The following is a 24,625-nucleotide window of genomic DNA, read 5'->3' on the forward strand; positions in this document are numbered from 1 at the left end:
CCGAGATCGTGCCATTGCACTCCAGCCTGGGTAACATGAGTGAAACTCCGTCTCAAAAAAAAAAAAAAAAAAAAAAAAAAAAAGAACAAGACGTGCTTGAGGACAGAAGCAAGAAAAGCCCTGCCTTTGCACCCCTCCTGACTCAGAAGAAATAAAGGGGCAGGACCAAAGCTCCTGGGAGGCTTGGGGCTTCTCTCCAATGAACAGCCCCAGCCAGAAGTCTTTTCCTGCCTGTGGACTTTGACCAAATGTCTTGCCAGGAAGGAGTTAGACACCTGCACCACAAAGATGAAAGACATTTCGATGTTATCACAAGGGAGGAAGTGTCTTGTGCTATTGATACAAACTGCAATCATGCCATCTCTTTAAAAAGCCCAAAGCCCTTTCTCTACCTGCAAAACCAAATACGTGGAGGCTGAGAACAGGGACTCTGGAGGCTGATGGACCTGGGTTCAAATTCTAACTTTGCCACTTACTGATTTTGAAACTTTGGACAATGTTTTAAATTTTGCTGAGCCTCAGAGTCTGTGTTTATAAAATGTGGAAAAGAAAAATCTCTTGCCTCACAATGTTGTGGTAAAGATTAGATGAGATAAAGCCAGGCCTGTCATGAAGTAAGCATTCTACATATGTTCATTTGTAGCAGTATCATTCTCATGGGTTGTTAACTGACTGAGATCAACAGATATGGGGTCCCGGCTGGGCACAATGGCCCATGCCTGTAATCCCAGCACTTTGGGAGACCGAGGCAGGCAGATCACAAGGTCAGTAGGTCGAGATCAGTCTGGCCAACATGGTGAAACCCTGTCTCTACTAAAATGTATATAACTTAGCTGGGCATGGTGGTGTGTGCCTGTAGTCCCACCTACTCGGGAGGCTGAGGCAGGAGAATCACTTGAGCCTGGGAGGCGGAGGTTGCTGTGAGCCAAGATTGTGCCACTGTACTCCAGCCTGGTGACAGAGCGAGACTCCGTCTCAAAAAAAGAAGAGAGAAATCAGGTCTGTTATCTACTACCAGTTTCCGGAGTGATCTTAGGGCTGATGATTGAACCTTTGATGGCTCCTTATTACCTTCAGAACTAAGTCCAAACTCTCAAGCACTCCATCCCCAGCTACATTTTCCTCCTGAGAACTAGCTGGAGAGGTTGGCAGAGGCCAGATCACACAGAGCATAGCAGGCCTTGCCATTTCTTTTTTTTTTTTTTTTTTTTGAGACGGAGTTTCGCTCTTGTTACCCAGGCTGGAGTGCAATGGCGCGATCTCGGCTCACCGCAACCTCCGCCTCCTGGGTTCAGGCAATTCTCCTGCCTCAACCTCCTGAGTAGCTGGGATTACAGGCACGCACCACCATGCCCAGCTAATTTTTTGTATTTTTAGTAGAGACGGGGTTTCACCATATTGACCAGGATGGTCTCGATCTCTTGACCTCATGATCCACCCGCCTCAGCCTCCCAAAGTGCTGGGATTACAGGCTTGAGCCACCGCGCCCGGCCACCATTTCTTTTCTAACAACAGGACGGGAATTGGAAGGCCTGGGCATGCTCAAAGACCAGGACAGTTAGATTGTAAAACCTGAACAATGATTGAGAGGAGAGAATGGGCCCTGAGGCCTATGAGCTTGGAGGTAGAGGACTTTTTATAAAGGGGCTCCTGGACTGAGTGGACCAAGCACCAATCCTCGCCCAGCCCTAGCCTGGAGACCATCTCAACCATATAGCCCTGTGCCACTCCTAAGCATAAGCTGGTCCCCCAGCTTCCACTCCTTTGTGTGTTGTTCCCTCTGCTCAGCATGCCCTTCTCCTTCCATTCTCCACCTGTCAAAATATATGTCTATTAGGTTTCGAGTAGGTGATACATACACAAGGTGCAAAGATCGAAAAGGTGTCAAGAGACATGGTGAAAACACGTCTTTCTCCCATCCTGTCCCAGCACCCGCTTCCTCCCTGGAGGCAGCCATCCCTACCCTTTTGTCGCCACCCTCCTGAGCCGGACCTTGACCAATGTTAACATGTGTAGATGCGTGGGCATGCACACGTGTGTTCCCCTTGTGCATATCACACTCAGCATAGGCACCCTTTTGGAGGCCCTCCCCCATCAGCCCAGACAGTCTAAGTCTTTTGGATGGCTCCACCACATTCTGTCACGTGCACGTTTATGGTTTCCAGACTTAGCCAACACAGTCAGTACTCTGGGGAATCACAGGACAGATTCCCAGCATTGCAACTGCTGGGTCAGTAGTCTAAGTGTTTTAAACATTTCTTGGGTTTTCCAGACCCAAGAAAATGCTTCCCTCTACAAATGCATGTGTGTGTGCCGGAGTACACACTCTGGCATGCATACATCCATGCACACGTGCCCACGCGTGCGCACACACACACAGAGTTGTTGCCCACTACCACCCTCAGAGCTGAAGCTCCAGTGTCCCAGTTCCCACACCTGTGTGGCGTCCACCCACGGCTCTTATTAGCCATCTCTTGCTCTGTCTGAACTTCTAGAGGATTGGGACCACCGCACCCTATTCATTTGTATCCCCAGCCCCTGCCTCAGGGCTCACCTCGGGCTCCTGGGGAAAGGCAAGAAGGAGCCCAAACTCCCAGCACATAATGGGCCATCGGCACTTGTTTTCCCCCAGGTTTTTTTTTATTTGTATAAATTTATTGGGGTGCAAGTGCAATTATGTAACATACATAGATTGCATAGTGGTCAAGGCTTATCGTATCGATCACCCAAATAATGTGTATTGTACTTATTAAGTGATTTCTTATCCACCTCCTCACCCTTCAGATTCTCCATTGTCTAGCATTTGGCCTCTAAGTCCAGGTGGACACATTTTTTAGCATCCACTTCTAAGTGAGAACATGCAATATTTGATTCCAATTGCACTGGAGGGTATTATTTTAAGTAAAGCAAGGCAAACACAACAAGTCAAATATTGCAAAAGATAAGATTGCATTCCTTTTTGTGGCTGAATGGTATTCCATTGTGTGTGCATATGTGTGTGTGTGCTGCGTGTGTGTGTACTACTGTTTCCATTTACTTCCTTCCTTCCCTCCCCCCTTCTTTTCCCTTCCTTCCTTCCTTCCTTCCTTCCTTCCGTCCTTCCTTCCTTCCTTCCTTCTTTCCTTCCTTCCTTCCTTTTTATTGAGACAGGTTCTCCCTTGCCCAGGCTGGAGTGAGGTAGCATGATCTCAGTTCACTGCAGGCTTGAACCCCTGTGCTCAAGCTAACTTCCTGCCTCAGCCTCCTGAGTAGCCTGCACTACAGGCGTGTACCACCATGCCCAGCTAATTTTAAACCTCACTATGTTGCCAGGCTAGCCTGAAACCCCTGGCCAATCCTCCCACCTCAGCCTCCCAAAATGCTGGGACTACAGGTGTGAATCACTGCACCCTGTTACTTTTTCTTTATCCAGTCCTTCACTGATGGACTGTAGGTTGATTCCATATCTTAGCTACTGTGAATAGTGCTGTGAAAACATGAGCTCAGGTATCTTTTCGATATCTTGATCAGCATTTCTTAAATGAAGCTGCCCTGCCATGTAAGGGGGAAGAAAGGGCTCACTGGGAAGGCCAGGGGTCATTTCAGCTCTGACTGTCTGGGCTGAAGCCACGTGGGTCAGCAGCTTGTATGGGGGCAGCCACTCTGAGCTTGGAAAGGGTTGTCTTCCCTGTAACACCAAAATAACTCCCTGCTTCTTGGGCCCATGTTGGGCTGATTGTGAAACTTCAGACAATTTTTAAAATTTCGCTGAGCCTCAGCATCTGCGTTTGTAAAATGCGGAAAAGAAGCACCTCTTGCCTCACAATGTTGTGGCAAAGATCAGATCAGACCTCGCCAGGCCTGTCATGAAATAAGCATTCTATGTGTGCTAATTGGTAGGAGTGTCATTCTCATGGGTTGTTAACTGACTGGGATCAAGAGATATGGGGTCCCGTATCTGCTGCCAGCTCCCTAGGTGATCTCAGGGCTGATGATTAAACCTTTCATGGCTCCTTATTATCTTCAGAACTAAGTCCAAACTCCCAAGCACTCCATCCCCAGCTGGATTTTCCTCCTGAGAACTAGCTGGAGAGGTTGGGGCTGATGCTGGGCCCACTTTCTGATGCCCTCGATAGGCACCTGGAACATTTGAATTGGTCAATTACAGGGCAAAAGTTCTGAGAACGGATGGCTCATAAGAATGAGGAACAGGGCAGTACCAGGCAGCCACTTGCTCAGACCTACCCCCAGCTGCCACACCCCTGAATCCTGATGTACAGCAGGAGATCAGGGACCATGCGCCCCTTTGCCCGCCTTCCAATCACATCACCGTGTGCTCGAACTTCCCTTCCACCTGCCGGAGGTGTCTCAGGGCTGCTGGCTTATCACCCACCATCTTTCTCCTCCAAGCTTTCACAGCAGCTGTTCTCTCTGGAATCTGCTTGTCCCGTGTTCACTCAGTTACCTTGTTCCCATCTGCACAGAGCTCAACTCAAATATCACTTCCTTGGGGAAGCCTTCCGTATCCACACCATGATATATTCGGGTGGTGCTATTTCCCTTTATGTAACTCTTAGCACGGCTGCCATAAATAAGCAGCTCCACAGTAGGTCACGGACTTTGTCTCCTCCCACCCGTGTGATGGGCGCTCCAGATGCGTCTGCTGTGCTCACTACTCTAGCCCGGTCCCCAGTACAGTGTCTTCACCTGGAAGCTGCTCGGTGCGTGGCATGCACATGAATGCTATTTGCTGGCCATGCAGCTTTAGCCAATGACAGAAACGTTATTGGTAACAACCTACCACATGCCAGGCACTAAGGGGTTTCCATCCCTTTGCTGTCTTCATTTCACATCCAGCAAGTAAAGGAGGAGGTATTAACATCCCCACTTTACAAATGAGAAAACCGAGACTCAGAGAGTTGGAAGTCACATGCCCAAGGTCACAAAGCTATTTCAGTGACGGCGCTGGAATTAGAACCCAGATCTGTCCAATGTCCAAGTCCTTGCTTTCAGCACAGGGGCTCCCCTTCATGCCTCAGGGTGTCCTTTCTGTAGAATAAGGATCAAACCACCTACTTCTCAGGGTTGCCCTGAGGCTCGCCCAGAAGGGGCGTCGTGCACAATGGTCACTGCATGGATGCCATTTTCTTTTCCTGTTGTACATTATTCCCTGGAAAATCAGATTTATCTTTCAGACTGAGTGAGAAACCCAGTCAAGCCTTAACTGATTCCCCCAAATTGCTGGTCGCTGGTGTGCAATTGCCAGGCTCCCGCAGGGCTGTGTCTGGGGTTTAACTACTTAAACTGCAAAAGGGGTTTCACTTCCTGATGAAAAGGGAAAAGAAAGTATTGGACTTGATAAATTTGGAGGGGGAGCACATCCCAGTCCCCAGGTTGGTTGCTTTGCTCGGTGGCCTTTCCCCTCTGGTTTGCGAATAGAATGCACACCAGAGGCCTTTCTTCTGGGATTTCATGGGTTGGGGGCAGTGAGAGGGAGGCCGCGGCATCAGGAAGACCTGCCAAGTTCTACCTCTTTCTGTGGAAAGCTTCACCCTGCAAGCCCTCGTCTTCTTCACCACCAGGCAGAAAGACAGAAGAGAAGAGTGGTATTTTGTGTCTCACCACAACTCAGTTCCTGGGGAGATGCATTCTCATGGTGAATCACAAAGGACCCCACTAAGAAGAGAGCACTCCCGGGGCCTTCAAAACTCAAAACTCTACCCCAGGTATCAAAAAAACACCCCCTTTCTGTCCACCTCAGAAAGCACAAGCCTCTGCCTGAGGTGAGTACAGGGGAGGTAGCAGTGAGAGAGGATGGAGAAGCTTCTTCTGGAAGACTTCCTGGAGGAGGTGACAGAGGAGGCCAGGGTTTGAAAAAAGGGTGAGAGCTCTCTAGGTAAGGAAAGGTCTGCCAGGCAGTAAAAACAGCATGTGCAAAGGCACAGAATCAGAATGGGCCTGGCACTTTTCAGAATTAAATGCCGCAGAGCCAGATCAACGCTACAAGGCAGCAGGTGCTGTACAATCTAATTTGGTACAAAATGCAGAGAGGTTACTCCTGCCTTTAGGCACAGGGGGGCTCAGGGAGACAGGTACCTGAGCTGCGCCTTGAGAGGAGAGTGGTTGAAGTGAATACAGGGAAAAGTGGAGCATCAGGCACAGGGGATGCAAAGGCAGAGGCAGGAGAGAGAGGGCGTGCTGCATTTGGGGACATGCTCAGTTGCTCAAGTGTCTGTGAAATTAACAGACAGATGCTGGAGTGTTTGATGAGACCCCGTGGGAAAGATAGATTGAAGTCTGATCCAAGAATGGGCATTAAATACAGGAGTTTGAGCTGAATTTGAATCCAGGCTCTGCCACTTTCCAGGGGCGTGACATCACCTGGCCTCTTTGAGCCTCAATCTCCTCAACTGTTAAAGACCATTGGAGACCATAATTTTTCTCACTCGTGGGGTTGTGAGGATTCAGTGATATTTTATTTACTATGTGTGGTATCGCTTTGCCCAGGACAATCCTGCAGGACGGGTTTAGCCGTAGTTCATTGAACCATCTTCCCCCCGCAGATGGGCACTCAGGTTGTTTTCAGCTCTTGCCATTGCACATCTGCTGACGGACATCCTTGTGTACAGATCCTCATGGCAGCAGTTGCATTGCCATGGGCTGAACTCCCTAAAGAATGGTTTAGATCTCAGTGACCTAGAGGGCCATCCATTATATATTGGGAATTTTTTAAAAAGTGGAGGAGAGGCAGTTGCTGAGGAGCGTGTATGGTGTGTACTGACAGTATCCGGCATGTGTCCGTGTGCACGCAGACGCACGAGAAACCCAGGAGGCCCCCACGCACCAAACAGCCAGCAGCAATCACCTCCTGGTGCAAGGGATTGGGTGTGTGCTGGCCCCGATTGTTGGCCCTTTCTGTACACCTCAGGGATACTCGGCTTACTGGAATGAGCCTGTCATCACTTTGGAAGTTTGAAAGGACAGTTTGAGAGATTATTTTTCGTTAGCTATGATGGTGACAATGATAGTAACAAGGATGACATGATTCTTCCTCACAGGCAAAGAGGAGCCGTTGAAGGTTGCTCATAAGGGGATGACGTGGCCCTCTAGGGCAATCCTTCTGCCCGCAGGGGACAGGAAAGGATGGGAGGGAGGAGCGCTGTACAAAAGCCCCTGCCCTTGTAAAGGGTAACCAGAACTTACCGGAGCTGGGCTTTAAATAGGAATACAGCAGAAGTGGCTCTTCTTTGAAAACTCCATGATGAAAGGACTCACAGCTGTTTTGGTCATCACTGTCCTCCCAGCACCTAGAGTAGCATCGGACACATGGTGGGTTTTCAAAGAAATTGTGTTGAAAAGGACTGAGGAAGGGAAGGAGGGGTGGGAGGGGAGACAAGGAAAGGATTTTCTAATTATAAGAGAGGCTGGTTCACTCAAATTGGAAGACCCTTCATGCAAACATTAACTCAAATGTCAGCCTAATGCCAAAATACGTATATGCAGCTGTTGCAGTAACTCAGAAAACATTTTCTTGGGAAATAGGAAGTCTCAAAAAAAAAAAAAATACTCTTATTGCTACCCCCTCCAAAGTAATTAAGTGTGATGGTGAGACCCATGCTGTTTGGGCTATTTATGTAATGAAAAGATCTGCTAAAAATAATACCCGGCGGTTCGGCTGCCAGGCCTGGTGGCTGAGCCAGGGAGAGTGGCAGAAGGTGATCGGGAGCCCTGATCCCTGTATGAACACAATTGCTATGATTAAATGATGCTTCTCGGATTCAGGTTGCAAACCGCTCCAGGCAAGAGCCTGGGAGAGGCTTAATTTATGTTTTATGGAGATTAGCTTTCCTCTGAGAGGGGGTTTCACCATCAACTCGATCTCGGCACACTCTCAGAGTTCAGGAGATTGCCAGTTCTCTAAAAAAACAGGAGGAGCTGGTGGGGAAGGACCCAGGCATGGAGCAGGGCTTCAGCTTGTTTCTCGCCAGTTGGAATCATATACAGCCACCACTGGGAGGGAGCTTTGGAGATTACCTGGTGATCTGGGCTCTTATTTAACCAAGAGGCATTGCACATGCTGTTACTTTATTGAATTAGTGTTTGCACTACTTCAATAGCACAAAGGGAGGAAGGAGAAACCACCCAAATGCCCGTGAGAGGGTGATTGGGGATGATAGGATAAACCTATTTATGGTGAGCCTCCCCACAGACTGTTATGCAACCATTAGGATTGAGTGAGTTCTGTCCCTGCTGACCTGGATGTGGGATCACATGTTCTGCCAAGTAAGACCAGTAAGATTTGGAGATGTGTTCAGAGCAGGGGTGGCGTGGATGACAGGTGACGAACTGCAGACTAAATCTGGCCCTCTGCCTGGCTTTGTACAGCCCATGGCTAAGAATGGTTTTTACATTTTTAAATTTTGGGAAAAAAATCAAAGAGATTTTTTTGTGACACGTGAAAACGCTATGAAATTTAAATTTCCGTGTTCATTACTAAAGTTTTGTTGGAGCGCAGCCACGCTCCTCTGCTTGCAAGTCATCTGCATAGCTGCATTCGCACTGCAAAGGCAGAGCCGAGCCATCATAGGCTGCAAGACAGAACATGTTTATTACCCGACCCTTTTCTGAAGAAATTTGTTGGCCACTGCCTTACAGTAGGATGACGTTTTGCCAAACAGCACCAGATACTGTGCTCAGCACTTCAGAGGAGTAGATTCATTACATTTGTTTATTCATTCATTCATTTCAACCTTTATTCATCAGATCTTAATGTCTATCTGTAGGACCAGGCACCAGGAACCAGCAGTGAACAAACAGATGCAGCCCCTATTCTCACAGAGCTGAGAGTCTGTGTCGAGATCCTTCTTTCCTCAGTACAGGCACTTCCAGAGTTTCCAACTCTTTCTCACAAGTCTCCGTGTCCAGCTTCTTGCATCCTGCCTCCCTTCCCCCTCCCCAGTATGTGTCCTGATTGCCTGAGTCCCTCCAAGGAGAGGTATCCAGACCGACCCCATACTTCCTGGGGTCTTGCCAAGAGGTCGAGATCTAGAAGGACACATCTTGAATCGGGTCATGATTTCTGTCTGGTTTCAAGGTGTTTAACATCCAACCTTTGCCTTTTCAGCTCCTGTCCTCCACTGACTCCAGAGAAGGAGATCCCCAGTCCTTGAACCCATCATGCAGATGGGACCAGGCACCAGCTATGGAGAGGGATACAGACATGTCTCAGCATGACCCATCCTGCATGACACCAAAGCCACTGCCAGACAGTACCTCGGATTCTATGCAAAACCTGGAGAGTGGAGACCTGCCCCAGCCCCGGGAGGAAGCTAGCTCTTCAGGGGATCATCTGAGGACTGGAGCTTGATCCATGAACCTGGCTTCAAGGCCTTGCTTTTCTCTCTTCTTCATTCATACCCATTCCCAACACCTTAGAAGAGACTGCTTAATTTATTTCTAGAAAACAGCCCTGAGTCAGTCATCAAAAGTCCCCGTCCAAAAAAAAAAACATTGGACACATTGTGGCTCTGTTGGGAGCCTGGAGTCCAGTGGTTGCATAATTGTCACATTGGGAGCAGAGAAGAAGCAGCCAGGAGCCCTGGTCAGGGGACAGAGCCATAGGGTCCCAGGATGGCGCCCAATGGCACAGCCTCTTCCTTCTGCCTGGACTCTATTGCATTCAAGATCACCATCAGCGTGATCCTTGGGATCCTCATTTTCATCACCGTTGCTGGCAATGTGGTCGTCTGTCTGGCTGTGGGCTTGAACCGCCGGCTCCGCAATCTGACCAATTGCTTCATTGTGTCCTTGGCTGTCACGGACCTGCTCCTCGGCCTCCTGGTGCTGCCCTTCTCTGCCATCTACCAGCTGTCCTGCCAGTGGAGCTTTGGCAAGGTCTTCTGCAATATCTACACCAGCCTGGATGTGATGCTCTGCACAGCCTCCATTCTCAACCTCTTCATGATCAGCCTCGACAGGTACTGTGCCGTCATGGACCCGCTGCGGTACCCTGTGCTGGTCACCCCGGTTCGGGTCACCATCTCTCTGGTCTTAATTTGGGTCATCTCCATTACCCTGTCCTTCCTGTCTATCCACCTGGGGTGGAACAGCAGGAACGAGACCAGCAAGGGCAATCATACCACCCCTAAGTGCAAAGTCCAAGTCAATGAAGTGTACGGGCTGGTGGATGGGCTGGTCACTTTCTACCTACCGCTACTGATCATGTGCGTCACCTACTACCGCATCTTTAAGGTAGCCCGGGATCAGGCCAAGAGGATCAATCACATTAGCTCCTGGAAGGCAGCCACCATCAGGGAGCACAAAGCCACAGTGACACTGGCCGCCGTCATGGGGGCCTTCATCATCTGCTGGTTTCCCTACTTCACCGCATTTGTGTACCGTGGGCTGAAAGGGGATGATGCCATCAATGAGGTGTTAGAAGCCATTGTTCTATGGCTGGGCTATGCCAACTCAGCCCTGAACCCCATCCTGTATGCTGCACTGAACAGAGACTTCCGCACCGGGTACCAGCAGCTCTTCTGCTGCAGGCTCGCCAGCCGTAACTCTCACAAAACTTCTCTGAGGTCCAATGCCTCTCAGCTGTCCAGGACCCAAAGTCGAGAACCCAGGCCACAGGAAGAGAAACCCCTAAAGCTCCAGGTGTGGAGTGGGACAGAAGTCACGGCCCCCCAGGGAGCCACAGACAGGTAATAGCCCTAGCCACTGGTTCATGGGATGGGGACACTGGGAGAGGATGCTACCGACGGGAATGATGAAGGGAGCTGCTGTGTAGATGGTGCTGGTTTATGTTCTAGGGACTCTTCATGAGCACTTTGTAAACACTGTCTTGTTTAATCCTCTCAACAGCCCCCCAAAGGTGGAACTTATTAGCTCCATTTTAAAAGGAGCATATTAAAATTCTCACAGGACTTGGCAAGGGCCGCACAGCTGGGGCCTGAACAGTGGTCTCCTGACTTCAGAACTCGGGAGCCCTTTTTTCCAGCTACCTTGTCCTTAAAATCATAAGTCTTATGTTTGAAGCCTGACTGCCACTTAGGAGTCATAGTGTTCAACCAACCCCTCCAGGATAGCACTCAAGTAGCCATGTCACCAATGCTGCCACTTGCTGGGGCCGTTGTGGGGTTAAATGAGAAACCCAGCTTGGTTCAGCATTTATTGAGCACCTACTATGCATCAGCTCTTATTGGGGGTGTGTGTAAGTTGGTGGGGAAAGAGGCCACTGGAGTCAGAAAGGTGGTGCCTTGGAGGTGGCTGGATTTGGGCATGATTCTGCAGATTTTAGGAAAGGTGAAAGAGTTAGAAGCAAGGGTAAGAGGAACTTAAGTAGATCTATGCTTTGGAAAGAGGGCTCTGGGTACCCCTAAGATGTGGACCAGAGGGTGAGATTATAGATGAAGGAGTTGTGGTGCTGATTCATGAGACAGGAAAGAGAAGAAAGCAAAATCAAGGAGGCTGTAGATCTTAAAAGCTTGCAGACTCTTGGATGTTCAGAGTGCAGGAGATGCAGGAGAGAACAACAGGATTCCCCTCCCAGAGGGGACCAGGCAGCAAAGATGCACAGAACCAGAATGGGATTGGGATAAAAGCACTGGTGATAAAGCCAATGCAGGACATTCAGAGAAATTGCACCGAAGACCTGAGTGGCACCGAGGAAGCTTGCTGTGGGGACAGACAGCTTCCTGGTCTGGGCTTTAGCTGCTGAGAGGAATAAACTAAAGAGTGCTCAGAGGATACCTGGCACATAGAAGTTGCTCAATAAGTATTGCTTTCCTTTCTCTTCCCACAGACCATGGCTTTGCCTTCCAGAATGCTGGTCTGTGGAACTGACCCATTCATTCATTTGTTTGTTCATTTGGCCATTCATTCATTTGCAAACATTCACCCAATTCCCGCCACATGCCAGGAATTACAATTAATACTGAGGATGTAGAAATGAGATTTTGGGGGTTTATAGTGATGAAGTTACAGAAAATCAATGGCACAGCCCTGATCTCAGCTCTGCCATCACTCACCTTGTGTCTTGGGCAAGTTCCTCCCCCTCTCAGGCCTCAGTTTCCTCATCTCACAGAGACTTGATCTATCCTGGGCTTCCCACTTGCCCTCCAGAGTTGCCTGATGATCACATGAGCAAAGGGATGTGAACATGCTCTGCCATCTCCTAACAGGACATAAGTCCACTCTGGAGCACTGAGCATCAGACTTAAGAAAAGCTTGCACAGAAACTGCAGACCCACCAACAAGGTTCTGGAGTTGTGGGGGCAAAGCTGCCTAGTGAGACCCCTGCATATGCCCTCTGGTCCTTGCAGCTGCCACCCCCATTCCCAGAGGTGGAGTGTCCCCCCGTAGACTTGGGTCCTGGGCCCTCTGCTCCTCCACCACTCTGTCCACCCGGAGCAAGCCTGGTTGCGCCTGCACTGAACCGTTGGCTCGGGCCCTGGACCCTGCCCCTCACATCCACCTTCCAAGTGCACACCTGGAAACTTCTGCTTCCAGTCCTGATGGGCAAAACGCCCATCTCCCATATCCTTGCACAATCTCTTATTCCGGAGGCAACTGGAGTGCAAAGCTGACTTAGTTCACAACGCATAACAAAGAAAAACATACAGAGAGTGGTTCGGCTAGAACGTGGTTGCCACTCCGGTTTAGTCTTGCGTATCACTTTGTATTGCTGTTATCTGTTTGAGCCCTGGTGTAATAAGCCGCCTTTTCAGCTGAATCCTTAAGGAAACTTATTCATTCAATAAGCACTTAACGGCAATAGCTGACATTCATTGAGCACCCATTACTGGCCTGTTTTAGATGTCTGACATTGTTTCTAGGCATTAATTGTTCTTCGGGGGCATCCTATTCCCACCCCTGCACCAAGTGCTAAGGGCACAAAGTGAGATAGAGTATCTCCCACCCCGCACCACCCTCGGCCACCTGCAGTTGCTCATGGTCTAGTTAAGAAGCCGACTGGTCAGATTCAGAGCCACACATGCCAAGGATTGAAGCCCAGGTGGGGCTGACACATGGGAGCTCATCCCAGAGAGCAGACCTCTAAGCTTTTAAATGCAAACGAGAAAGACCCTTTCATCCAGGGCAGGGCTGCACCGTTGAGACTCACACTCACTTCATCCTCAGCACGACCCTGTGAAGCAGGGACTTGCTTAATCTCCACTTCATAGATGGGAAAACTGAGGCTCACAGAAGTCAAGTAAACTGCTTCAAGGGACACAACCCAAAGCTGTGAGCTGAGCAACAACAGCAATAGCAGCGCCTGGCATAGTCTGTCCTCCGGGTGCCTGGCATGCTGTGGGGTCTGAGTGTCCGTCTCCCGTTCTGATCCTCACGGGCACCGTGGGTGGGGGGCTGTGAAGAAACCAAGGCCAGCAGAGAGGTGGTGCCTGCCAGGGTCATGCATGCAGCCAGGAGCCAGGGCCAGAGCTCACGCTCCTGGAGACCATGGCTGTGGTCTGTCCTCCAGCCCCCAGGAGCAGGGGCAGAGGACTTTGGCAGAGAAGTGTGGGGGAGCCAGTCAGAAGACCCCACACCATGGCTCAGGGCATGGAGGGTGGAGGTAGCCAAGAATAGCCAGAGGTTGATATTCCCACTGAGACTGCCAGGGCAATCAGGGCCTCGTGTGTCTGTTGATAAGTTTGGCTCCTGGTTTCCCTGCTGGCTGATAGCATGTCCTTCCAGCTCTCCATCTGGGGACAAACCCTCACTGACCCAGAGCCCTTATCACTGCCAAGGTTGGGGTGTCTGCCTGAGCCAAGAATTCCGAAGGGAACTGAGCCAGCCTGCCCTGGGTGGGGTGAGGGCACCATCGGCCATGGGGTAACTCCAGAAGATAGTGTCCAAACTGGCCGGTCCTCCCCTGTGGCCAACCAGCAGCCAGCCCACAGCATGACACCATTTGCCCTTCCTGATCCCTACTGTCCGCGCCTCATCACCCCTCATCACTCTCACAGGCCCCTGTTCCCAGCCACTGTGTCTCCTCCGTCACTCAACAGTGAGCTCCCTCGATCGTGAATCTCAGCGCAGTGCCCCTTCTTGGAAATCTCTGCCTCCTGTGGCCGCCTACATATAGAGATCCCTGTGTCCACTTCCTGTGGCTGCCATAACCCCTACCAGCCTAGTGGCTGAACACAAAACACGTTATTCTGTTGCAGTTCAGGAGGCCAGGTGTCTGAGATCAAGGCATTGGCAGGGCTGGTTCCTTCTGAAGGCTTCCACATAGCCTCCCTTTCCTTACCTTTCCCCACTTGTAGGGAGCCTGCATGCCTTGGCTCAGGGCCCCTCTCACATCACTCCAGCCTCTTGCTTCCAAGGTCACATCACCTTCTCCTCTGCTTTAGGCAGCTCTCTCCCTCTACCTCCTTCTTAGAAAGACACTCACAATTGCACTGAGGCCGGCCTGGGTAACCCACGCTACCCTCCCCATCTCAAATTCCGTAACATCATCAAATCTGCAAAGTCCCTTTTGCCGCATAAGGTAACGTTCTTGAGGGATTAGGATGTGGACACATTTGGGGGCCATTATTCAGCCTCCCACAAGTCCCAACTCCCTGGCCCATCCTGATTTGGTCCCTGCCCACCATCCTGCTGCCTTTCCTGCCACCTCCCCAGGCCCATCCACCACCTTCTGCCCTGGCCAGAATAAGCCACCCAGAGCTCATTCAGTGAGAAGCATTTACCAAGGACTTGCCACCTGTACTGGCCTAGCCCGCACTGTTTGCGGTAGAGCAGTGAGCAAGGCTGAGGCCCCTCTCTCATAGGAATGCCACTCTAGAGCAGGGGTTCTCACAGTGTGGCCCCCACTAGCAGGGGACTCCCAGAAACAGAGGAGCTGGCCTGGGCCTGCCAGCCTTAATGAGTGGCAGAGCTAGGATTTGAGCCCGAGTCTCTCTGATCCCAAAGCCTAGACTCTAGGATAAAATGCTGTCTGGATTTGAACTTGGCTCTGTTTTTGACCATCACCTCAGTGGTAGCCCTACAGATACCAGATGGGGAAACTAAGGCACAAGGAGACAAGTGACCTGTCTGAGGTGTTAAGCTAAGGAGAGGCTGGGAAGAAAACCCTGTGTTTCTGGACCTCTGCCAAGGTCTCTTTAAGCCCTTTCCCCACCCATTCACTTGTTCATGGTAATCTCCCAAGGCAGTAGATAATATTCATTAGCACCCAGGGTATCACAGTCTCTGGGTGTGGCCCTTCCTCGTGCCTGCACAGAGTCTCTGTGCCTGTGCCTGTGGCTTCAATACTCCCGGAGGCCTGGAGGGCTGGAGTCAGAGCTGGTGCCTCCCCACTCCTTCCAGCTCTTCTGTCCCCCGATCAGCCCAGCACCTCAACCGGCCCCTGACTGGCTCCCTGAATTTGCTCTCCTTCCCTTGGAGAGGTTTTCAGGCAGAAATTGGATTAGATTCCACTTCTCCTGTTGCTTAGAGGAAAACACCAAATTCTTATCCCTGTTGCCAAGGCACTGCACTGCCGTGGCCTCCTCTCCTCCTGCCCCGCTGGCTCCCCTCAGCCCACATGGCATCCAACCCCATGCAGCTTCCCCTCAGCCCAGGCCCTCTTCTTCTCTCTCTTGAATTATTATATTGGTTTATCATCTGCTCCCCCTAGACCATAAGCTCCATAGGACCGGCCCCTGTTTATGTTGTTCACTACTGGACCCTAACACGTGGCACTGTACCTGGCACAGAACAGGCCCCGGAATGTTGTTGATTGAATAAATGAATGAGTGAATGTCTTGTTCTAGGCCCCTGAGAGCCCTGAGAACTGAACCCACCCCCACTGTAGAGATTAGGAAACCAAGTCTCTAAGAGGGAAGTTCCGGAAACCTCATAAGAACTCAGAGATTCCTGGTTCCCCTTTCTAGCTTGGATGTCACGGTAAGCCTCCCTCCAAATACTGGCATAAGGATCTGCCTCCTGGCAGAATCCAGTACCAGTTCTGAATCATAGAACCTCGATGTGGGAACAGCCCAACCCTTCCCCAGCTCTGCCACAGATGAACCCGGGAAGGCAGTGCAACTTCTGGTCATAGCACAGACAGCGAGCTTCAGAGTCAGGACTGGAATCTGGGGTTCCCACCAACCTGGACTGTGTGCACAGCATCACCACAGCATGTCCTGGTTTGGGCAGAGGTCAGGGGCACAGGGAAGGAGCAAGTCCAATCTCAGAAGATGAGGCTGCAACATTCACAGGCATGAAAGAGCCAGGTGTCTGATACGCACACTTCTCAAGAAGAGCTGTTGCCCAGAAGATAAGTTTCCTTAAGGGCTTGAACGTGTTCACCCCTTCAATTGCCCCAGCTTGTTAACTTAGACACTCAGCTTACTAAAATTCTCTCTTTAGCACACAGTTTCGGTGTTCCTGCCCGGCCTCTGTGAGTGCCCTTCACGCCAGCCTCTTGCTTCCAAGGTCATGTCACCTTCTCCTCTGCTGTAGCCAGCTCTGCCCCTCTACCTCCTTCTTAGAAAGACACTCGCAATTGCACTGAGGCCGGCCTGGGTAACCCATGCTACTCTCCCCATCTCAAATTCCATAACGCCCATGGCAGCTCACCCCACAGTCAGGGGCCCTGGCTGGCCCTGGCACTCAGGAACCTGCCGGCTGCCCTGTGTCTGCTCCTCCTCCCCTCTGCCTTCTGAAGCTGCTGCCCCATCTCACAGCTGCTGGGGTTGCTCTCCTGGGGTGCTGGAGGGTGGGTCTGCCCTGTATGAGTCATGGCCCCACCACTTACTGGTTGGATGGCCTTGGGCAAGTCACTCTCCAGTCTGAGCTGCAGCTTCCTTATCTGTAAAATGCTGATAATCATCAGACTTACCAGGAAAAGTCAGAAGAAGTGTAAAGAGTGCAGACCTTAGCGTAATTCCTGGCACGTGATAGGTACCTCAGCAAATGAGAGTTTTCATTCTTCACCATCCACCTCGTTTTCTTATTCCTGTCTGTCTGCCTGCCTTTGTCTTGCTTTCCATTTTATTGTAACAGTTTTATCAAGCTACATTGGACATATTATAGAATTCACCTGTTTAAAACGGACAGTCCAGTGGTTTCCAGAATATTCATAGAGTTGTGCATTTACAACCACAATCCAAAAGAAACTCTGCGCCTGTGAGCTGACCACCCCCCACCCCAGCTCCCTGCGTTCCATTCCCTGCACCTTCGCATTGAGGTGGCTTTCGGCCTCTCTGGATCTGCCTGTGTGACATTTCATGGAAGAGGTGCTCTTCTGTGCCTGGCTCTGCTCTTTATTTTTTGCCTGTTCTTCCTTTGTCTCTTTCTTCCATCCTTTTTGGTGTTTTTCCCTCCCCTCTGTTTCTTCTTTCCTTCCCTTTCTTCCATCCAAGGGCCTATTTTTCCTTCCCCAGGTGTTTGGCCATTAGGGCGGCTCGTGGTCTCCGCACGCCCTGGGTGGAGAGCTCCAGGCATGAGGCTGTGTCAGGGGCCACCAGGGCCTAAATCCCTGCCCGCCCAGCTTCTCAGGGCCTGCACCTCTGCACAGTGGCCATGCAGAGCAACATGCCAGCACAGAGTTAATCCTCTTCCTCTTCTGTCTCTTCAGAGAGTTTGGGGAGTGAGAGCCCCTCCCACTCCTGGAGAGGAAGTCAGGGGAAGGAGAGCAGAAAGAGGAGGTGGGAAGCCCTTTACAGCCTCAAAAGTCAAGGAGAATAAATCGTGGCCCCCCAGGAGTCATTGAAAGGTAGAGAACCTTCCTGCATGGGTCTGGGGATGGTGACTGGAAGCCAGATGGAGGCTCTGACTTCTATCTGTGAGCCCTTCCTTCCCCTACCCTGCCCTGCCCTTCCCTTGCCCTGGTCTACACCTCCTGGCTCCTTGTGAAGGCGCTGTCTTCCCAGAGACTGTGATGGGGTGGAGAGGGACACTATGCCTTCAGGGCCACTGCTAGTACATTTGTACCCTTAAGAAGGAGCACGGCGGCTAGGCAGGGTGCTGTAATCCCAGCACTTTGGGAGGCTGAGGTGGGCGGATCACGAGGTCAGGAGCTCGAGACCAGCCTGGCCAACATGGTGAAACCCCATCTCTGCTAAGAATACAAAAATTAGCTGGGCGTGATGGCGCATGCCTGTATTCCAGCTACTCAGAAGGCTGAGGCAGAAGAATTGCTCGAACCTGGGAGGCGGAGGTTGCAGTGGGCCAAGATTGTGCCACTGCACTCCAGCCTGGGTGACAGAGCAAGACTCCATCTCAAAAAAAGAAAAAAAAGGAGCACCACAAGGTGAACAAGTGAGGAAAAGGCCCTTCCTCCAGAGGACCCGGCCCCAGGGCACACAGCCTGGCAAGCAGAAGGAGGGCTGATTGCAGGCCCTTGCCCCCTTCACCAGATGCCTTTGTGCAGAGAACGGCCTGCACAACTGTATAGGGGATGCACACCTTCCAGACCCCTCAGGGGATAGCTCAGCAGAAGGCAGGGGTCAGAAGGCTTTTCCTGCAAAGGGCCAGAGAGTAAATATTTGAGGCTGTGCAGCCCCTACAATCCCTGTTGCAGCGCCGCAGCTCTGCCCTTGTAGAGCGAAAGCAGCCACAGACCATACATAAATGGGTGGAGAGGGCTGTGTTCTCGTAAAGCTGTATTTATGAACACAGAAATTTGAGCTGCATATCATTTTCACAAGGTCACGAAATGTGATTCTATTATTTTTCAACCATCTCAACAAAAACACATGGTGGGCTCCATTTGCCTGTGGGTTATCATTTGCCAACCCTGGTGTGGGGGAAGAAACGGGTGCCATTTCCAGCTCCCGGCTATGTGACTTTGGGCAGGTGGCGTGCCCTTTCTCAGCCTCAGCTTGCTCAGCTGCAAAATGGGGATAAAAATGCCTCCCTGAGAGAATTAGGATGAAATTTAACACCGATTTATGCAAAGCGCCTGGCACAGAGCAGATGCTTAGTAAGTGGCAGACTTTATTATTATCTTTTCCCCATGGTCCATTTGCCAAGGAGCAGCTGAATAGTTCAGGGCAGGCTTTGTGGATTTCTGTCTCAGCTGTGCTACTGAATTGTTCCAGGGGGTCCTGACCCTAAGCCTGCTGCTCCCCCCATCTGAAAACGGGAGACTTGGATCAGTGTCCGGGTACCATTCCAACACTAACTATATATAAATACTTAACAAGGGAGAGAGCATGCCAACCCCCCAACTGTGTTGTGTCAAGAATCTTCTGGCAAGGGTGGTGAGGAACGTGTTTTTCATACTAATGAGTCGCTCGAAGTGTGGAAGCGAATTCAGTAAAGCGTGTCCTTGTCACGACTTGAGTTGCCGGTTCGGGAGCCAGGGGCAGGTGAGGGTGCAGGCTGGGCACAGGGTGGGACTGTAGAGAGAGCCCCAGGCAGAAGGCACAGGAGACCAGACCAGGCTTTCTCATTCCTCTGCCACAGATTGGCTGTGTGAGCTTGGAGAGATCATATCCCTCTCTGAGTCCCAATTTCCCCATCTGTAAAAGAGAGCTAAGAATTCTGGCAACTGTCCCCGTCCCTGAAGAAGCAGCAGTGAGTCACAGAGCTCCCTGTTTTGGGGTGTTCATTGCACTCACAGTGTGGCAGAGCACTGGGGGGCGCAGAAGGGGTGTGCCTGCATTGCAGGTGTGCACAGCCGTGGAGGCTCTCCTGGGGTATGAGGACCACTCTCTCCCTACCCTGTCTGGAGATAGAAGTGGAGGCAGTCCCAACTGCCAAAAACTGGCAGTTGGTGCCTTCGTAGCCATCAGTGTGTCTGCTTCTCCTGTCTCTGATCCATGTAGAAAATGGCAGAAGGTAGTGAGGGCCTGGCAGACGGGACGTCACAGGTCCGTGGAGGACACTCATTTCCTCTTCATGTGAGGACTGACCACATGCCTTTGTCACTCAGGGACAGACTGTTAGGGTAAGTGGCAGGGCTGTCCCCAGTGCCTAGAGGATTCAGGGAACTTCTCCTTCTCATGCTGAATCTGGAGACACAGAGTTTTAAAACTTACTTTGAAAATGGAAAGAAAATGGAAAGTCACAGAGAACCCCGTGTCTGTTGCCATTCTTCCTAATCCCTGGAGTCACAGCCCTGCACTCCCTTCCCATCTTGGTCCAGGTGCAGACATGGCCTTACGATCCCGCTGGTAAGAGGATGCACGCGCTCTTGTTCTGCCCCACTTCTGCTCCACCTGGTGTTCGTTGCTGAGCAAGCTGCACGTCTTTCCCTTCTGTGGCCACTGAGTTTCCTGATGTCTCATGGATTCACTCATCCCTTACCAGCCACTCCTGCAAGCTGGGAAGCCATCGATGACATGGCAGCAGTCTGTTGCCAGAGCTCTGAAGGCTGACCTTCCCAGTTGGCTGGCTGACCAGGGAGAGTTACTTCCTCTCTCTAGAATTCTGTGTCTTCTTCATCTGACAAATGGGGCTGATCATTCCAGCATCTTCCTCCCAGGACTGGGGAAAGGACCAACTGAGTGAGTGCGCTTGCCCCAGGATTGGAGCTTGGTGTGTCCAGGTGTAAGATACTTTGTTGTATTCTGCTCCAGGACCTCATAGGCCACCACTTCACAGATGCTGGAGAAACTTAAATTTTCCATGTCAGGGAGCACAGCCACTTCCAGTAGCAAACATGGCGGCTTTAGAAGCAGTGAACACGCAGTCTGCACAGGCTTCTCTCCCGTCCCCACCTGCGTCCCCCCAGTGTAAGTCTCTGGAGCCTGTCTAGCCCTAGTAGCATTCTCTGGGCCACTCCAGACCTGTCTTGTCAGCTGCTCTATCCACAGAAGCTGCGTGGACATAGTCGGCTGGCTCCTGGGCTCTGCCTGGCACTGTCCAAAGCCAGCTATATCCCCTGGCAGGCCTTGGCCTCTGCTGTGAGCCCCCACCCCTAGGACACCCTAGCAGGCAGCCCCCAAGGCCCAGCCATGTGCTGAGGCTCACTGTAGGCTCTGGGAGATTTTAACCATCTCCTGCAGCCCCTGTGGAGGAGAGGTGGCATGCGTCTATAGTCCCAGCTACTTGAGAGGCTGAGGCAGGAGAATCGCTTGAACCTGGGAAGAACCTGGGAAGCAGTGACAAAGCAAGACTCCATCTCAAAAAAGAAAAAAAAAAAGGAAACCTAATGCACATTGACTCTCCACCTCCATTTCTGTTTTGGACTTAAAAAATGGTCTCTGCCCTCGCCTGCCATTGCTGCCTGAGTGGCGGGGCCAGTGCTGGTGACAGAGACAAGCCAGGGCCAGGAGCCACACAGCCTCTCCACATTGCAAAGCCTAGCCCAGCCTGCCCCACCTGACAGGCATCTCACTCTGCCCAGCACGTTGACCCTCTCCCAAAAGCCACCTGGCAGTGGTGACTACTAGCCATCGCTGCCCTGCTAACGGCTGAGGCTGGTAGAGCCAGACTTCAGGGAGCTGGCTGACCATGGGCACGCCAAGTAACCCTTCCAAGCCTCGGTTTCTTCACCTCTCAAAGGGGACGTCACCAGTACCTGTTTCATAAAGTTATTACAGGGATAAAAAGAGCGAATAATACAGAGGCTGGAGAACAGCGTCCAGCACGTAGTGAGCCCAGGGGTTACCAGCTTTCTCGAGAGTGGGTGTGAGAAGACCCTTCCGTATTGTTGCTTCTGGCTCTTGTCTCTTCCTCACCCTATGGTAAACACCTTCATGCAGGGGACACTTGGTTTCTTTCAGATTATTTCTCTAGAAACGGAATTTCTGGAAACAATGACTGGCTAAAGGGGAAGGGTATTTGAAGGCTTGTGCTACACTTGGCCTCACTGTTTTCGGTGGGGGCTTCCCTGCTGCCAGCCACATCTGAAGGTATCATTTCCTTGAAGTCACATCAGCAAGAGGGCCCTGGAAGTGCTGCGGGGTGGCAGACGAAGGCAGAGGGTATGGACCACGAGAAGGGGCCGACAGCATTTAAGGATGGGCGAGTGGACAGGGAGAGTAGAGAGTGACCACCATTCTGGAGCAGTGTGGGCCAACACTGGGCCCCCTCTGAGCTCTGCCTTGTGCATTATAGGGCGGGAGCCCCCCACTTTGCCGTGGGGCTGACCTGGACTCCCCAAAGCTCCTCCACTCATTCACTGTGAGTCCCCGGACAAGTGACCGAAGTTCTTTGGGCTGAGACTCCCTCATCTCTTAGAGATAAGAACAGGATAAATATCTGTCATATTGATCACGTGGATGTTGTGAAAGTTAAGTGAGAGCGTGGGTGTTAAGGGCCCCGTCCATGTGCACTCTTGTGGTTTTATTACCAGCAATCCTAGGTCAGCAGCAGGAAATGGATGGCTGGGAGGTGGGGGAGGGGCTCAGCAGAAAGTAGGCCTCCCACGCCATCACTTCTTCCCCGGGACATGCTGGAACGCACCCAGCGCCGCCTACTGGCGGTGTGACCCCCGGCAAGTCTTCTAACCTGTCTGCCTTCACTTCCTCTTCTATAAGATGCAGAGAATCTCAGCACCTGCCCCATGGGGTTGGGGTAAGAAGGAACTGAGTTAAGACATAGAAAATACTAGAGCCAGGCGGCAGTGCAGCAAGAGCTCAGTGGATGGTGGCCTCGCGTGGTTGCTCTGATGGCTCAGAACAGGCTTTGCACCTAGCAGAGGTGGCAGAAGCCCGGGCCCACTACTCACCAGCTGTGTGACCTCGGTCAGGGCACTCAGGGAAGGCCAGTCTCCTCTTCTGTAAAGTCCCGCACTGGCATGACTGCTGGACGGGGCGGGCAGGGGGGGTCCCAGGCTGAGCACACAGTACATGCTCAAAGACAGCGCTGAGTCACACATTTTGCCTAAAGTTTTACTTTTAAGGAGGATGCCCATGAAAATGGCCCAGACCCACTCCCCTGCAACCTCGTCTCTCCCAGTGGTGAGTGAATATGCCTTGCCAGAAAGGCAAGCCCGATTCCCCTGCTGGGGATATTCACTGCCCCATACAGTCATAGAATTTGCAGAAGGGCCATCCAGGTCACAGGCTGAGTCCGGTCCTTGTTCAGTTCCTGACACTCCCCTGCTCTACAGCCTTCAGTGGCTCCCCACTGCCTGCCAGATCACACACAAATTTCTCAGTCAAGACCTTCATGCTCTGGCTGCAGCATCCCTTTCTGCCCTTCTCGTCTTCTTCAGCCCCATGCTTCTTCCTCTTCAGCTGAGATAGGCCATTCCCTGTTCTCAGAGCATACCCCACACCTCAGGCTGCCCTCTACCTGGAGAGCCTTGCCCACCTCCCTAAACACCCCTCATGGCAACAGACGCAATAAATACCCTACCTGCTCCACGGAGCATCCCGTGAACTCCATGGCCAGAAATGGCTTCTGTGCCACACAATCTTGCTGGTGCACACCCACTCACACTCAGAGACAACACACGCATGCACGCTCAGGCACTGGAGCACACACACACTCTTGTGTGCAAGCAGACCTGCCCCTGCGTGTAGTTCACACCTGTGCATACACTGGCACACCCCTCACACACTTGCTTACAGGCTTATGTCTGTGCACATATGCAGTTTTGTTTTTACACTGCAGCAATGAACCCAAATGTTTTACCACCCTTGAGATCAGCGGCCCTGCCCAGATCATCTCCATATCCCTCGTATTGTCCCTCTGTACCGTTTTGCCAAATCCATTTAGCCCTCCCCACGGGAAGCTGCATGCCGCAGCAGGAGAGAAGTGTGCTTCGACGTCAGGTAGCCGTGGGTTCAAATCTGAGAGTTGTTACTGTGTGACCTGGGGCAGCTCTTACCTACCTGGAGCCTCGGGTTCATGGGCTGTTAAATGCACACACCTGTTCTCACTTTATCGTGCCATTGAGACAGTTAAATAGAAAAAAGATGCAAAACACCTAGCTCAGGCCCCAGAAATTGAGCTGTCGGTAAATGCTACTTCTTGACAGTCATTTATTCATTCACCAGCAAATTCAGGGCTCCTGCTAGAGTCACAGCCAATCCCTCCCTCTCCCAGCCTCTGGGTCAGATCCCAGACTGTAGCTCATGAGTGTTCAGGAAAATATGTCCTGGGAGCTCCGTCATCAAAATTCCCTTTATAGGCCTAAAGCTCCCAGACCCTCACTTTTCCTTTGTCATGGAAAAAATTAAGAAGGGGTTAATGCCTTGTGACTTCAACTGTTGATCTCAAGTAAGTCCCCTTATTTGGTGCAAAAGTGAACCCAGGATGTTTGCAAAGCTGTTGCTGAGAGTCTGCCCGGCCTGCTCAGCAACCTACTCATGCCACCTGATAATGCAAGAGGAAGTGAGCCCTGCCTTACAGGGGCATCCCTCCCATTTGCACCGCCCCTCAGTCTCCACTCCTTCAAAGCAGACCCTGCGGGCAGGCAAACCCTCTGTGCTTACTTCCAGAAACCCAGGAGAAGGCCATGAGAAAAGAATTCCTCATGGAATACAGCGCAGTGGCTCACGGCTGTAATCCTAGCACTTTGGGAGGCCGAGGCGGGTGGATCACAAGGTCAGGAGATCGAGACCATCCTGGCTAACATGGTAAAACCCCATCTCTACTAAAAATACAAAAAATTAGCTGGGCATGGTGGTGCACACCTGTAGTACCAGCTACTCGGGAGGCTGAGGCAGGAGAATGGCTTGAACCCAGGAGGCGGAGGCTGCAGTGAGCTGAGATCGCACCACTGCACTCCAGCCTGGGCAACAGAGCAAGA

At 51.4% G+C, this 24,625-nt stretch overlaps 1 protein-coding gene across 3 annotated transcripts in view; it reads left to right on the forward strand.

The window, feature by feature from the left end:
- The window catches only part of HRH2 (histamine receptor H2), a 53,066-nt gene that overhangs the window by 17,513 nt on the left and 10,928 nt on the right, over positions 1-24,625 (forward strand). For 2 of the 3 annotated variants that reach the window (XR_001821748.2, XM_017518536.2), the window contains exon 2: positions 9,104-10,685. Coding sequence is in view for 1 of the 3 variants with exons in the window: in XM_017518536.2 (XP_017374025.1) it covers positions 9,610-10,685 (1,076 nt within the window). In the remaining 2 variants the exon portion in view is untranslated. Of the gene's footprint in view, positions 1-9,103; positions 10,686-17,551; positions 17,690-24,625 lie in introns of all 3 variants that reach the window. The other variant, XR_001821749.2, reaches the window with a different exon arrangement.

This window comes from Cebus imitator, unplaced genomic scaffold (assembly GCF_001604975.1).
Source record: "Cebus imitator isolate Cc_AM_T3 unplaced genomic scaffold, Cebus_imitator-1.0 Scaffold684, whole genome shotgun sequence".
NCBI classification, from domain to species: Eukaryota; Metazoa; Chordata; class Mammalia; order Primates; family Cebidae; genus Cebus; species Cebus imitator.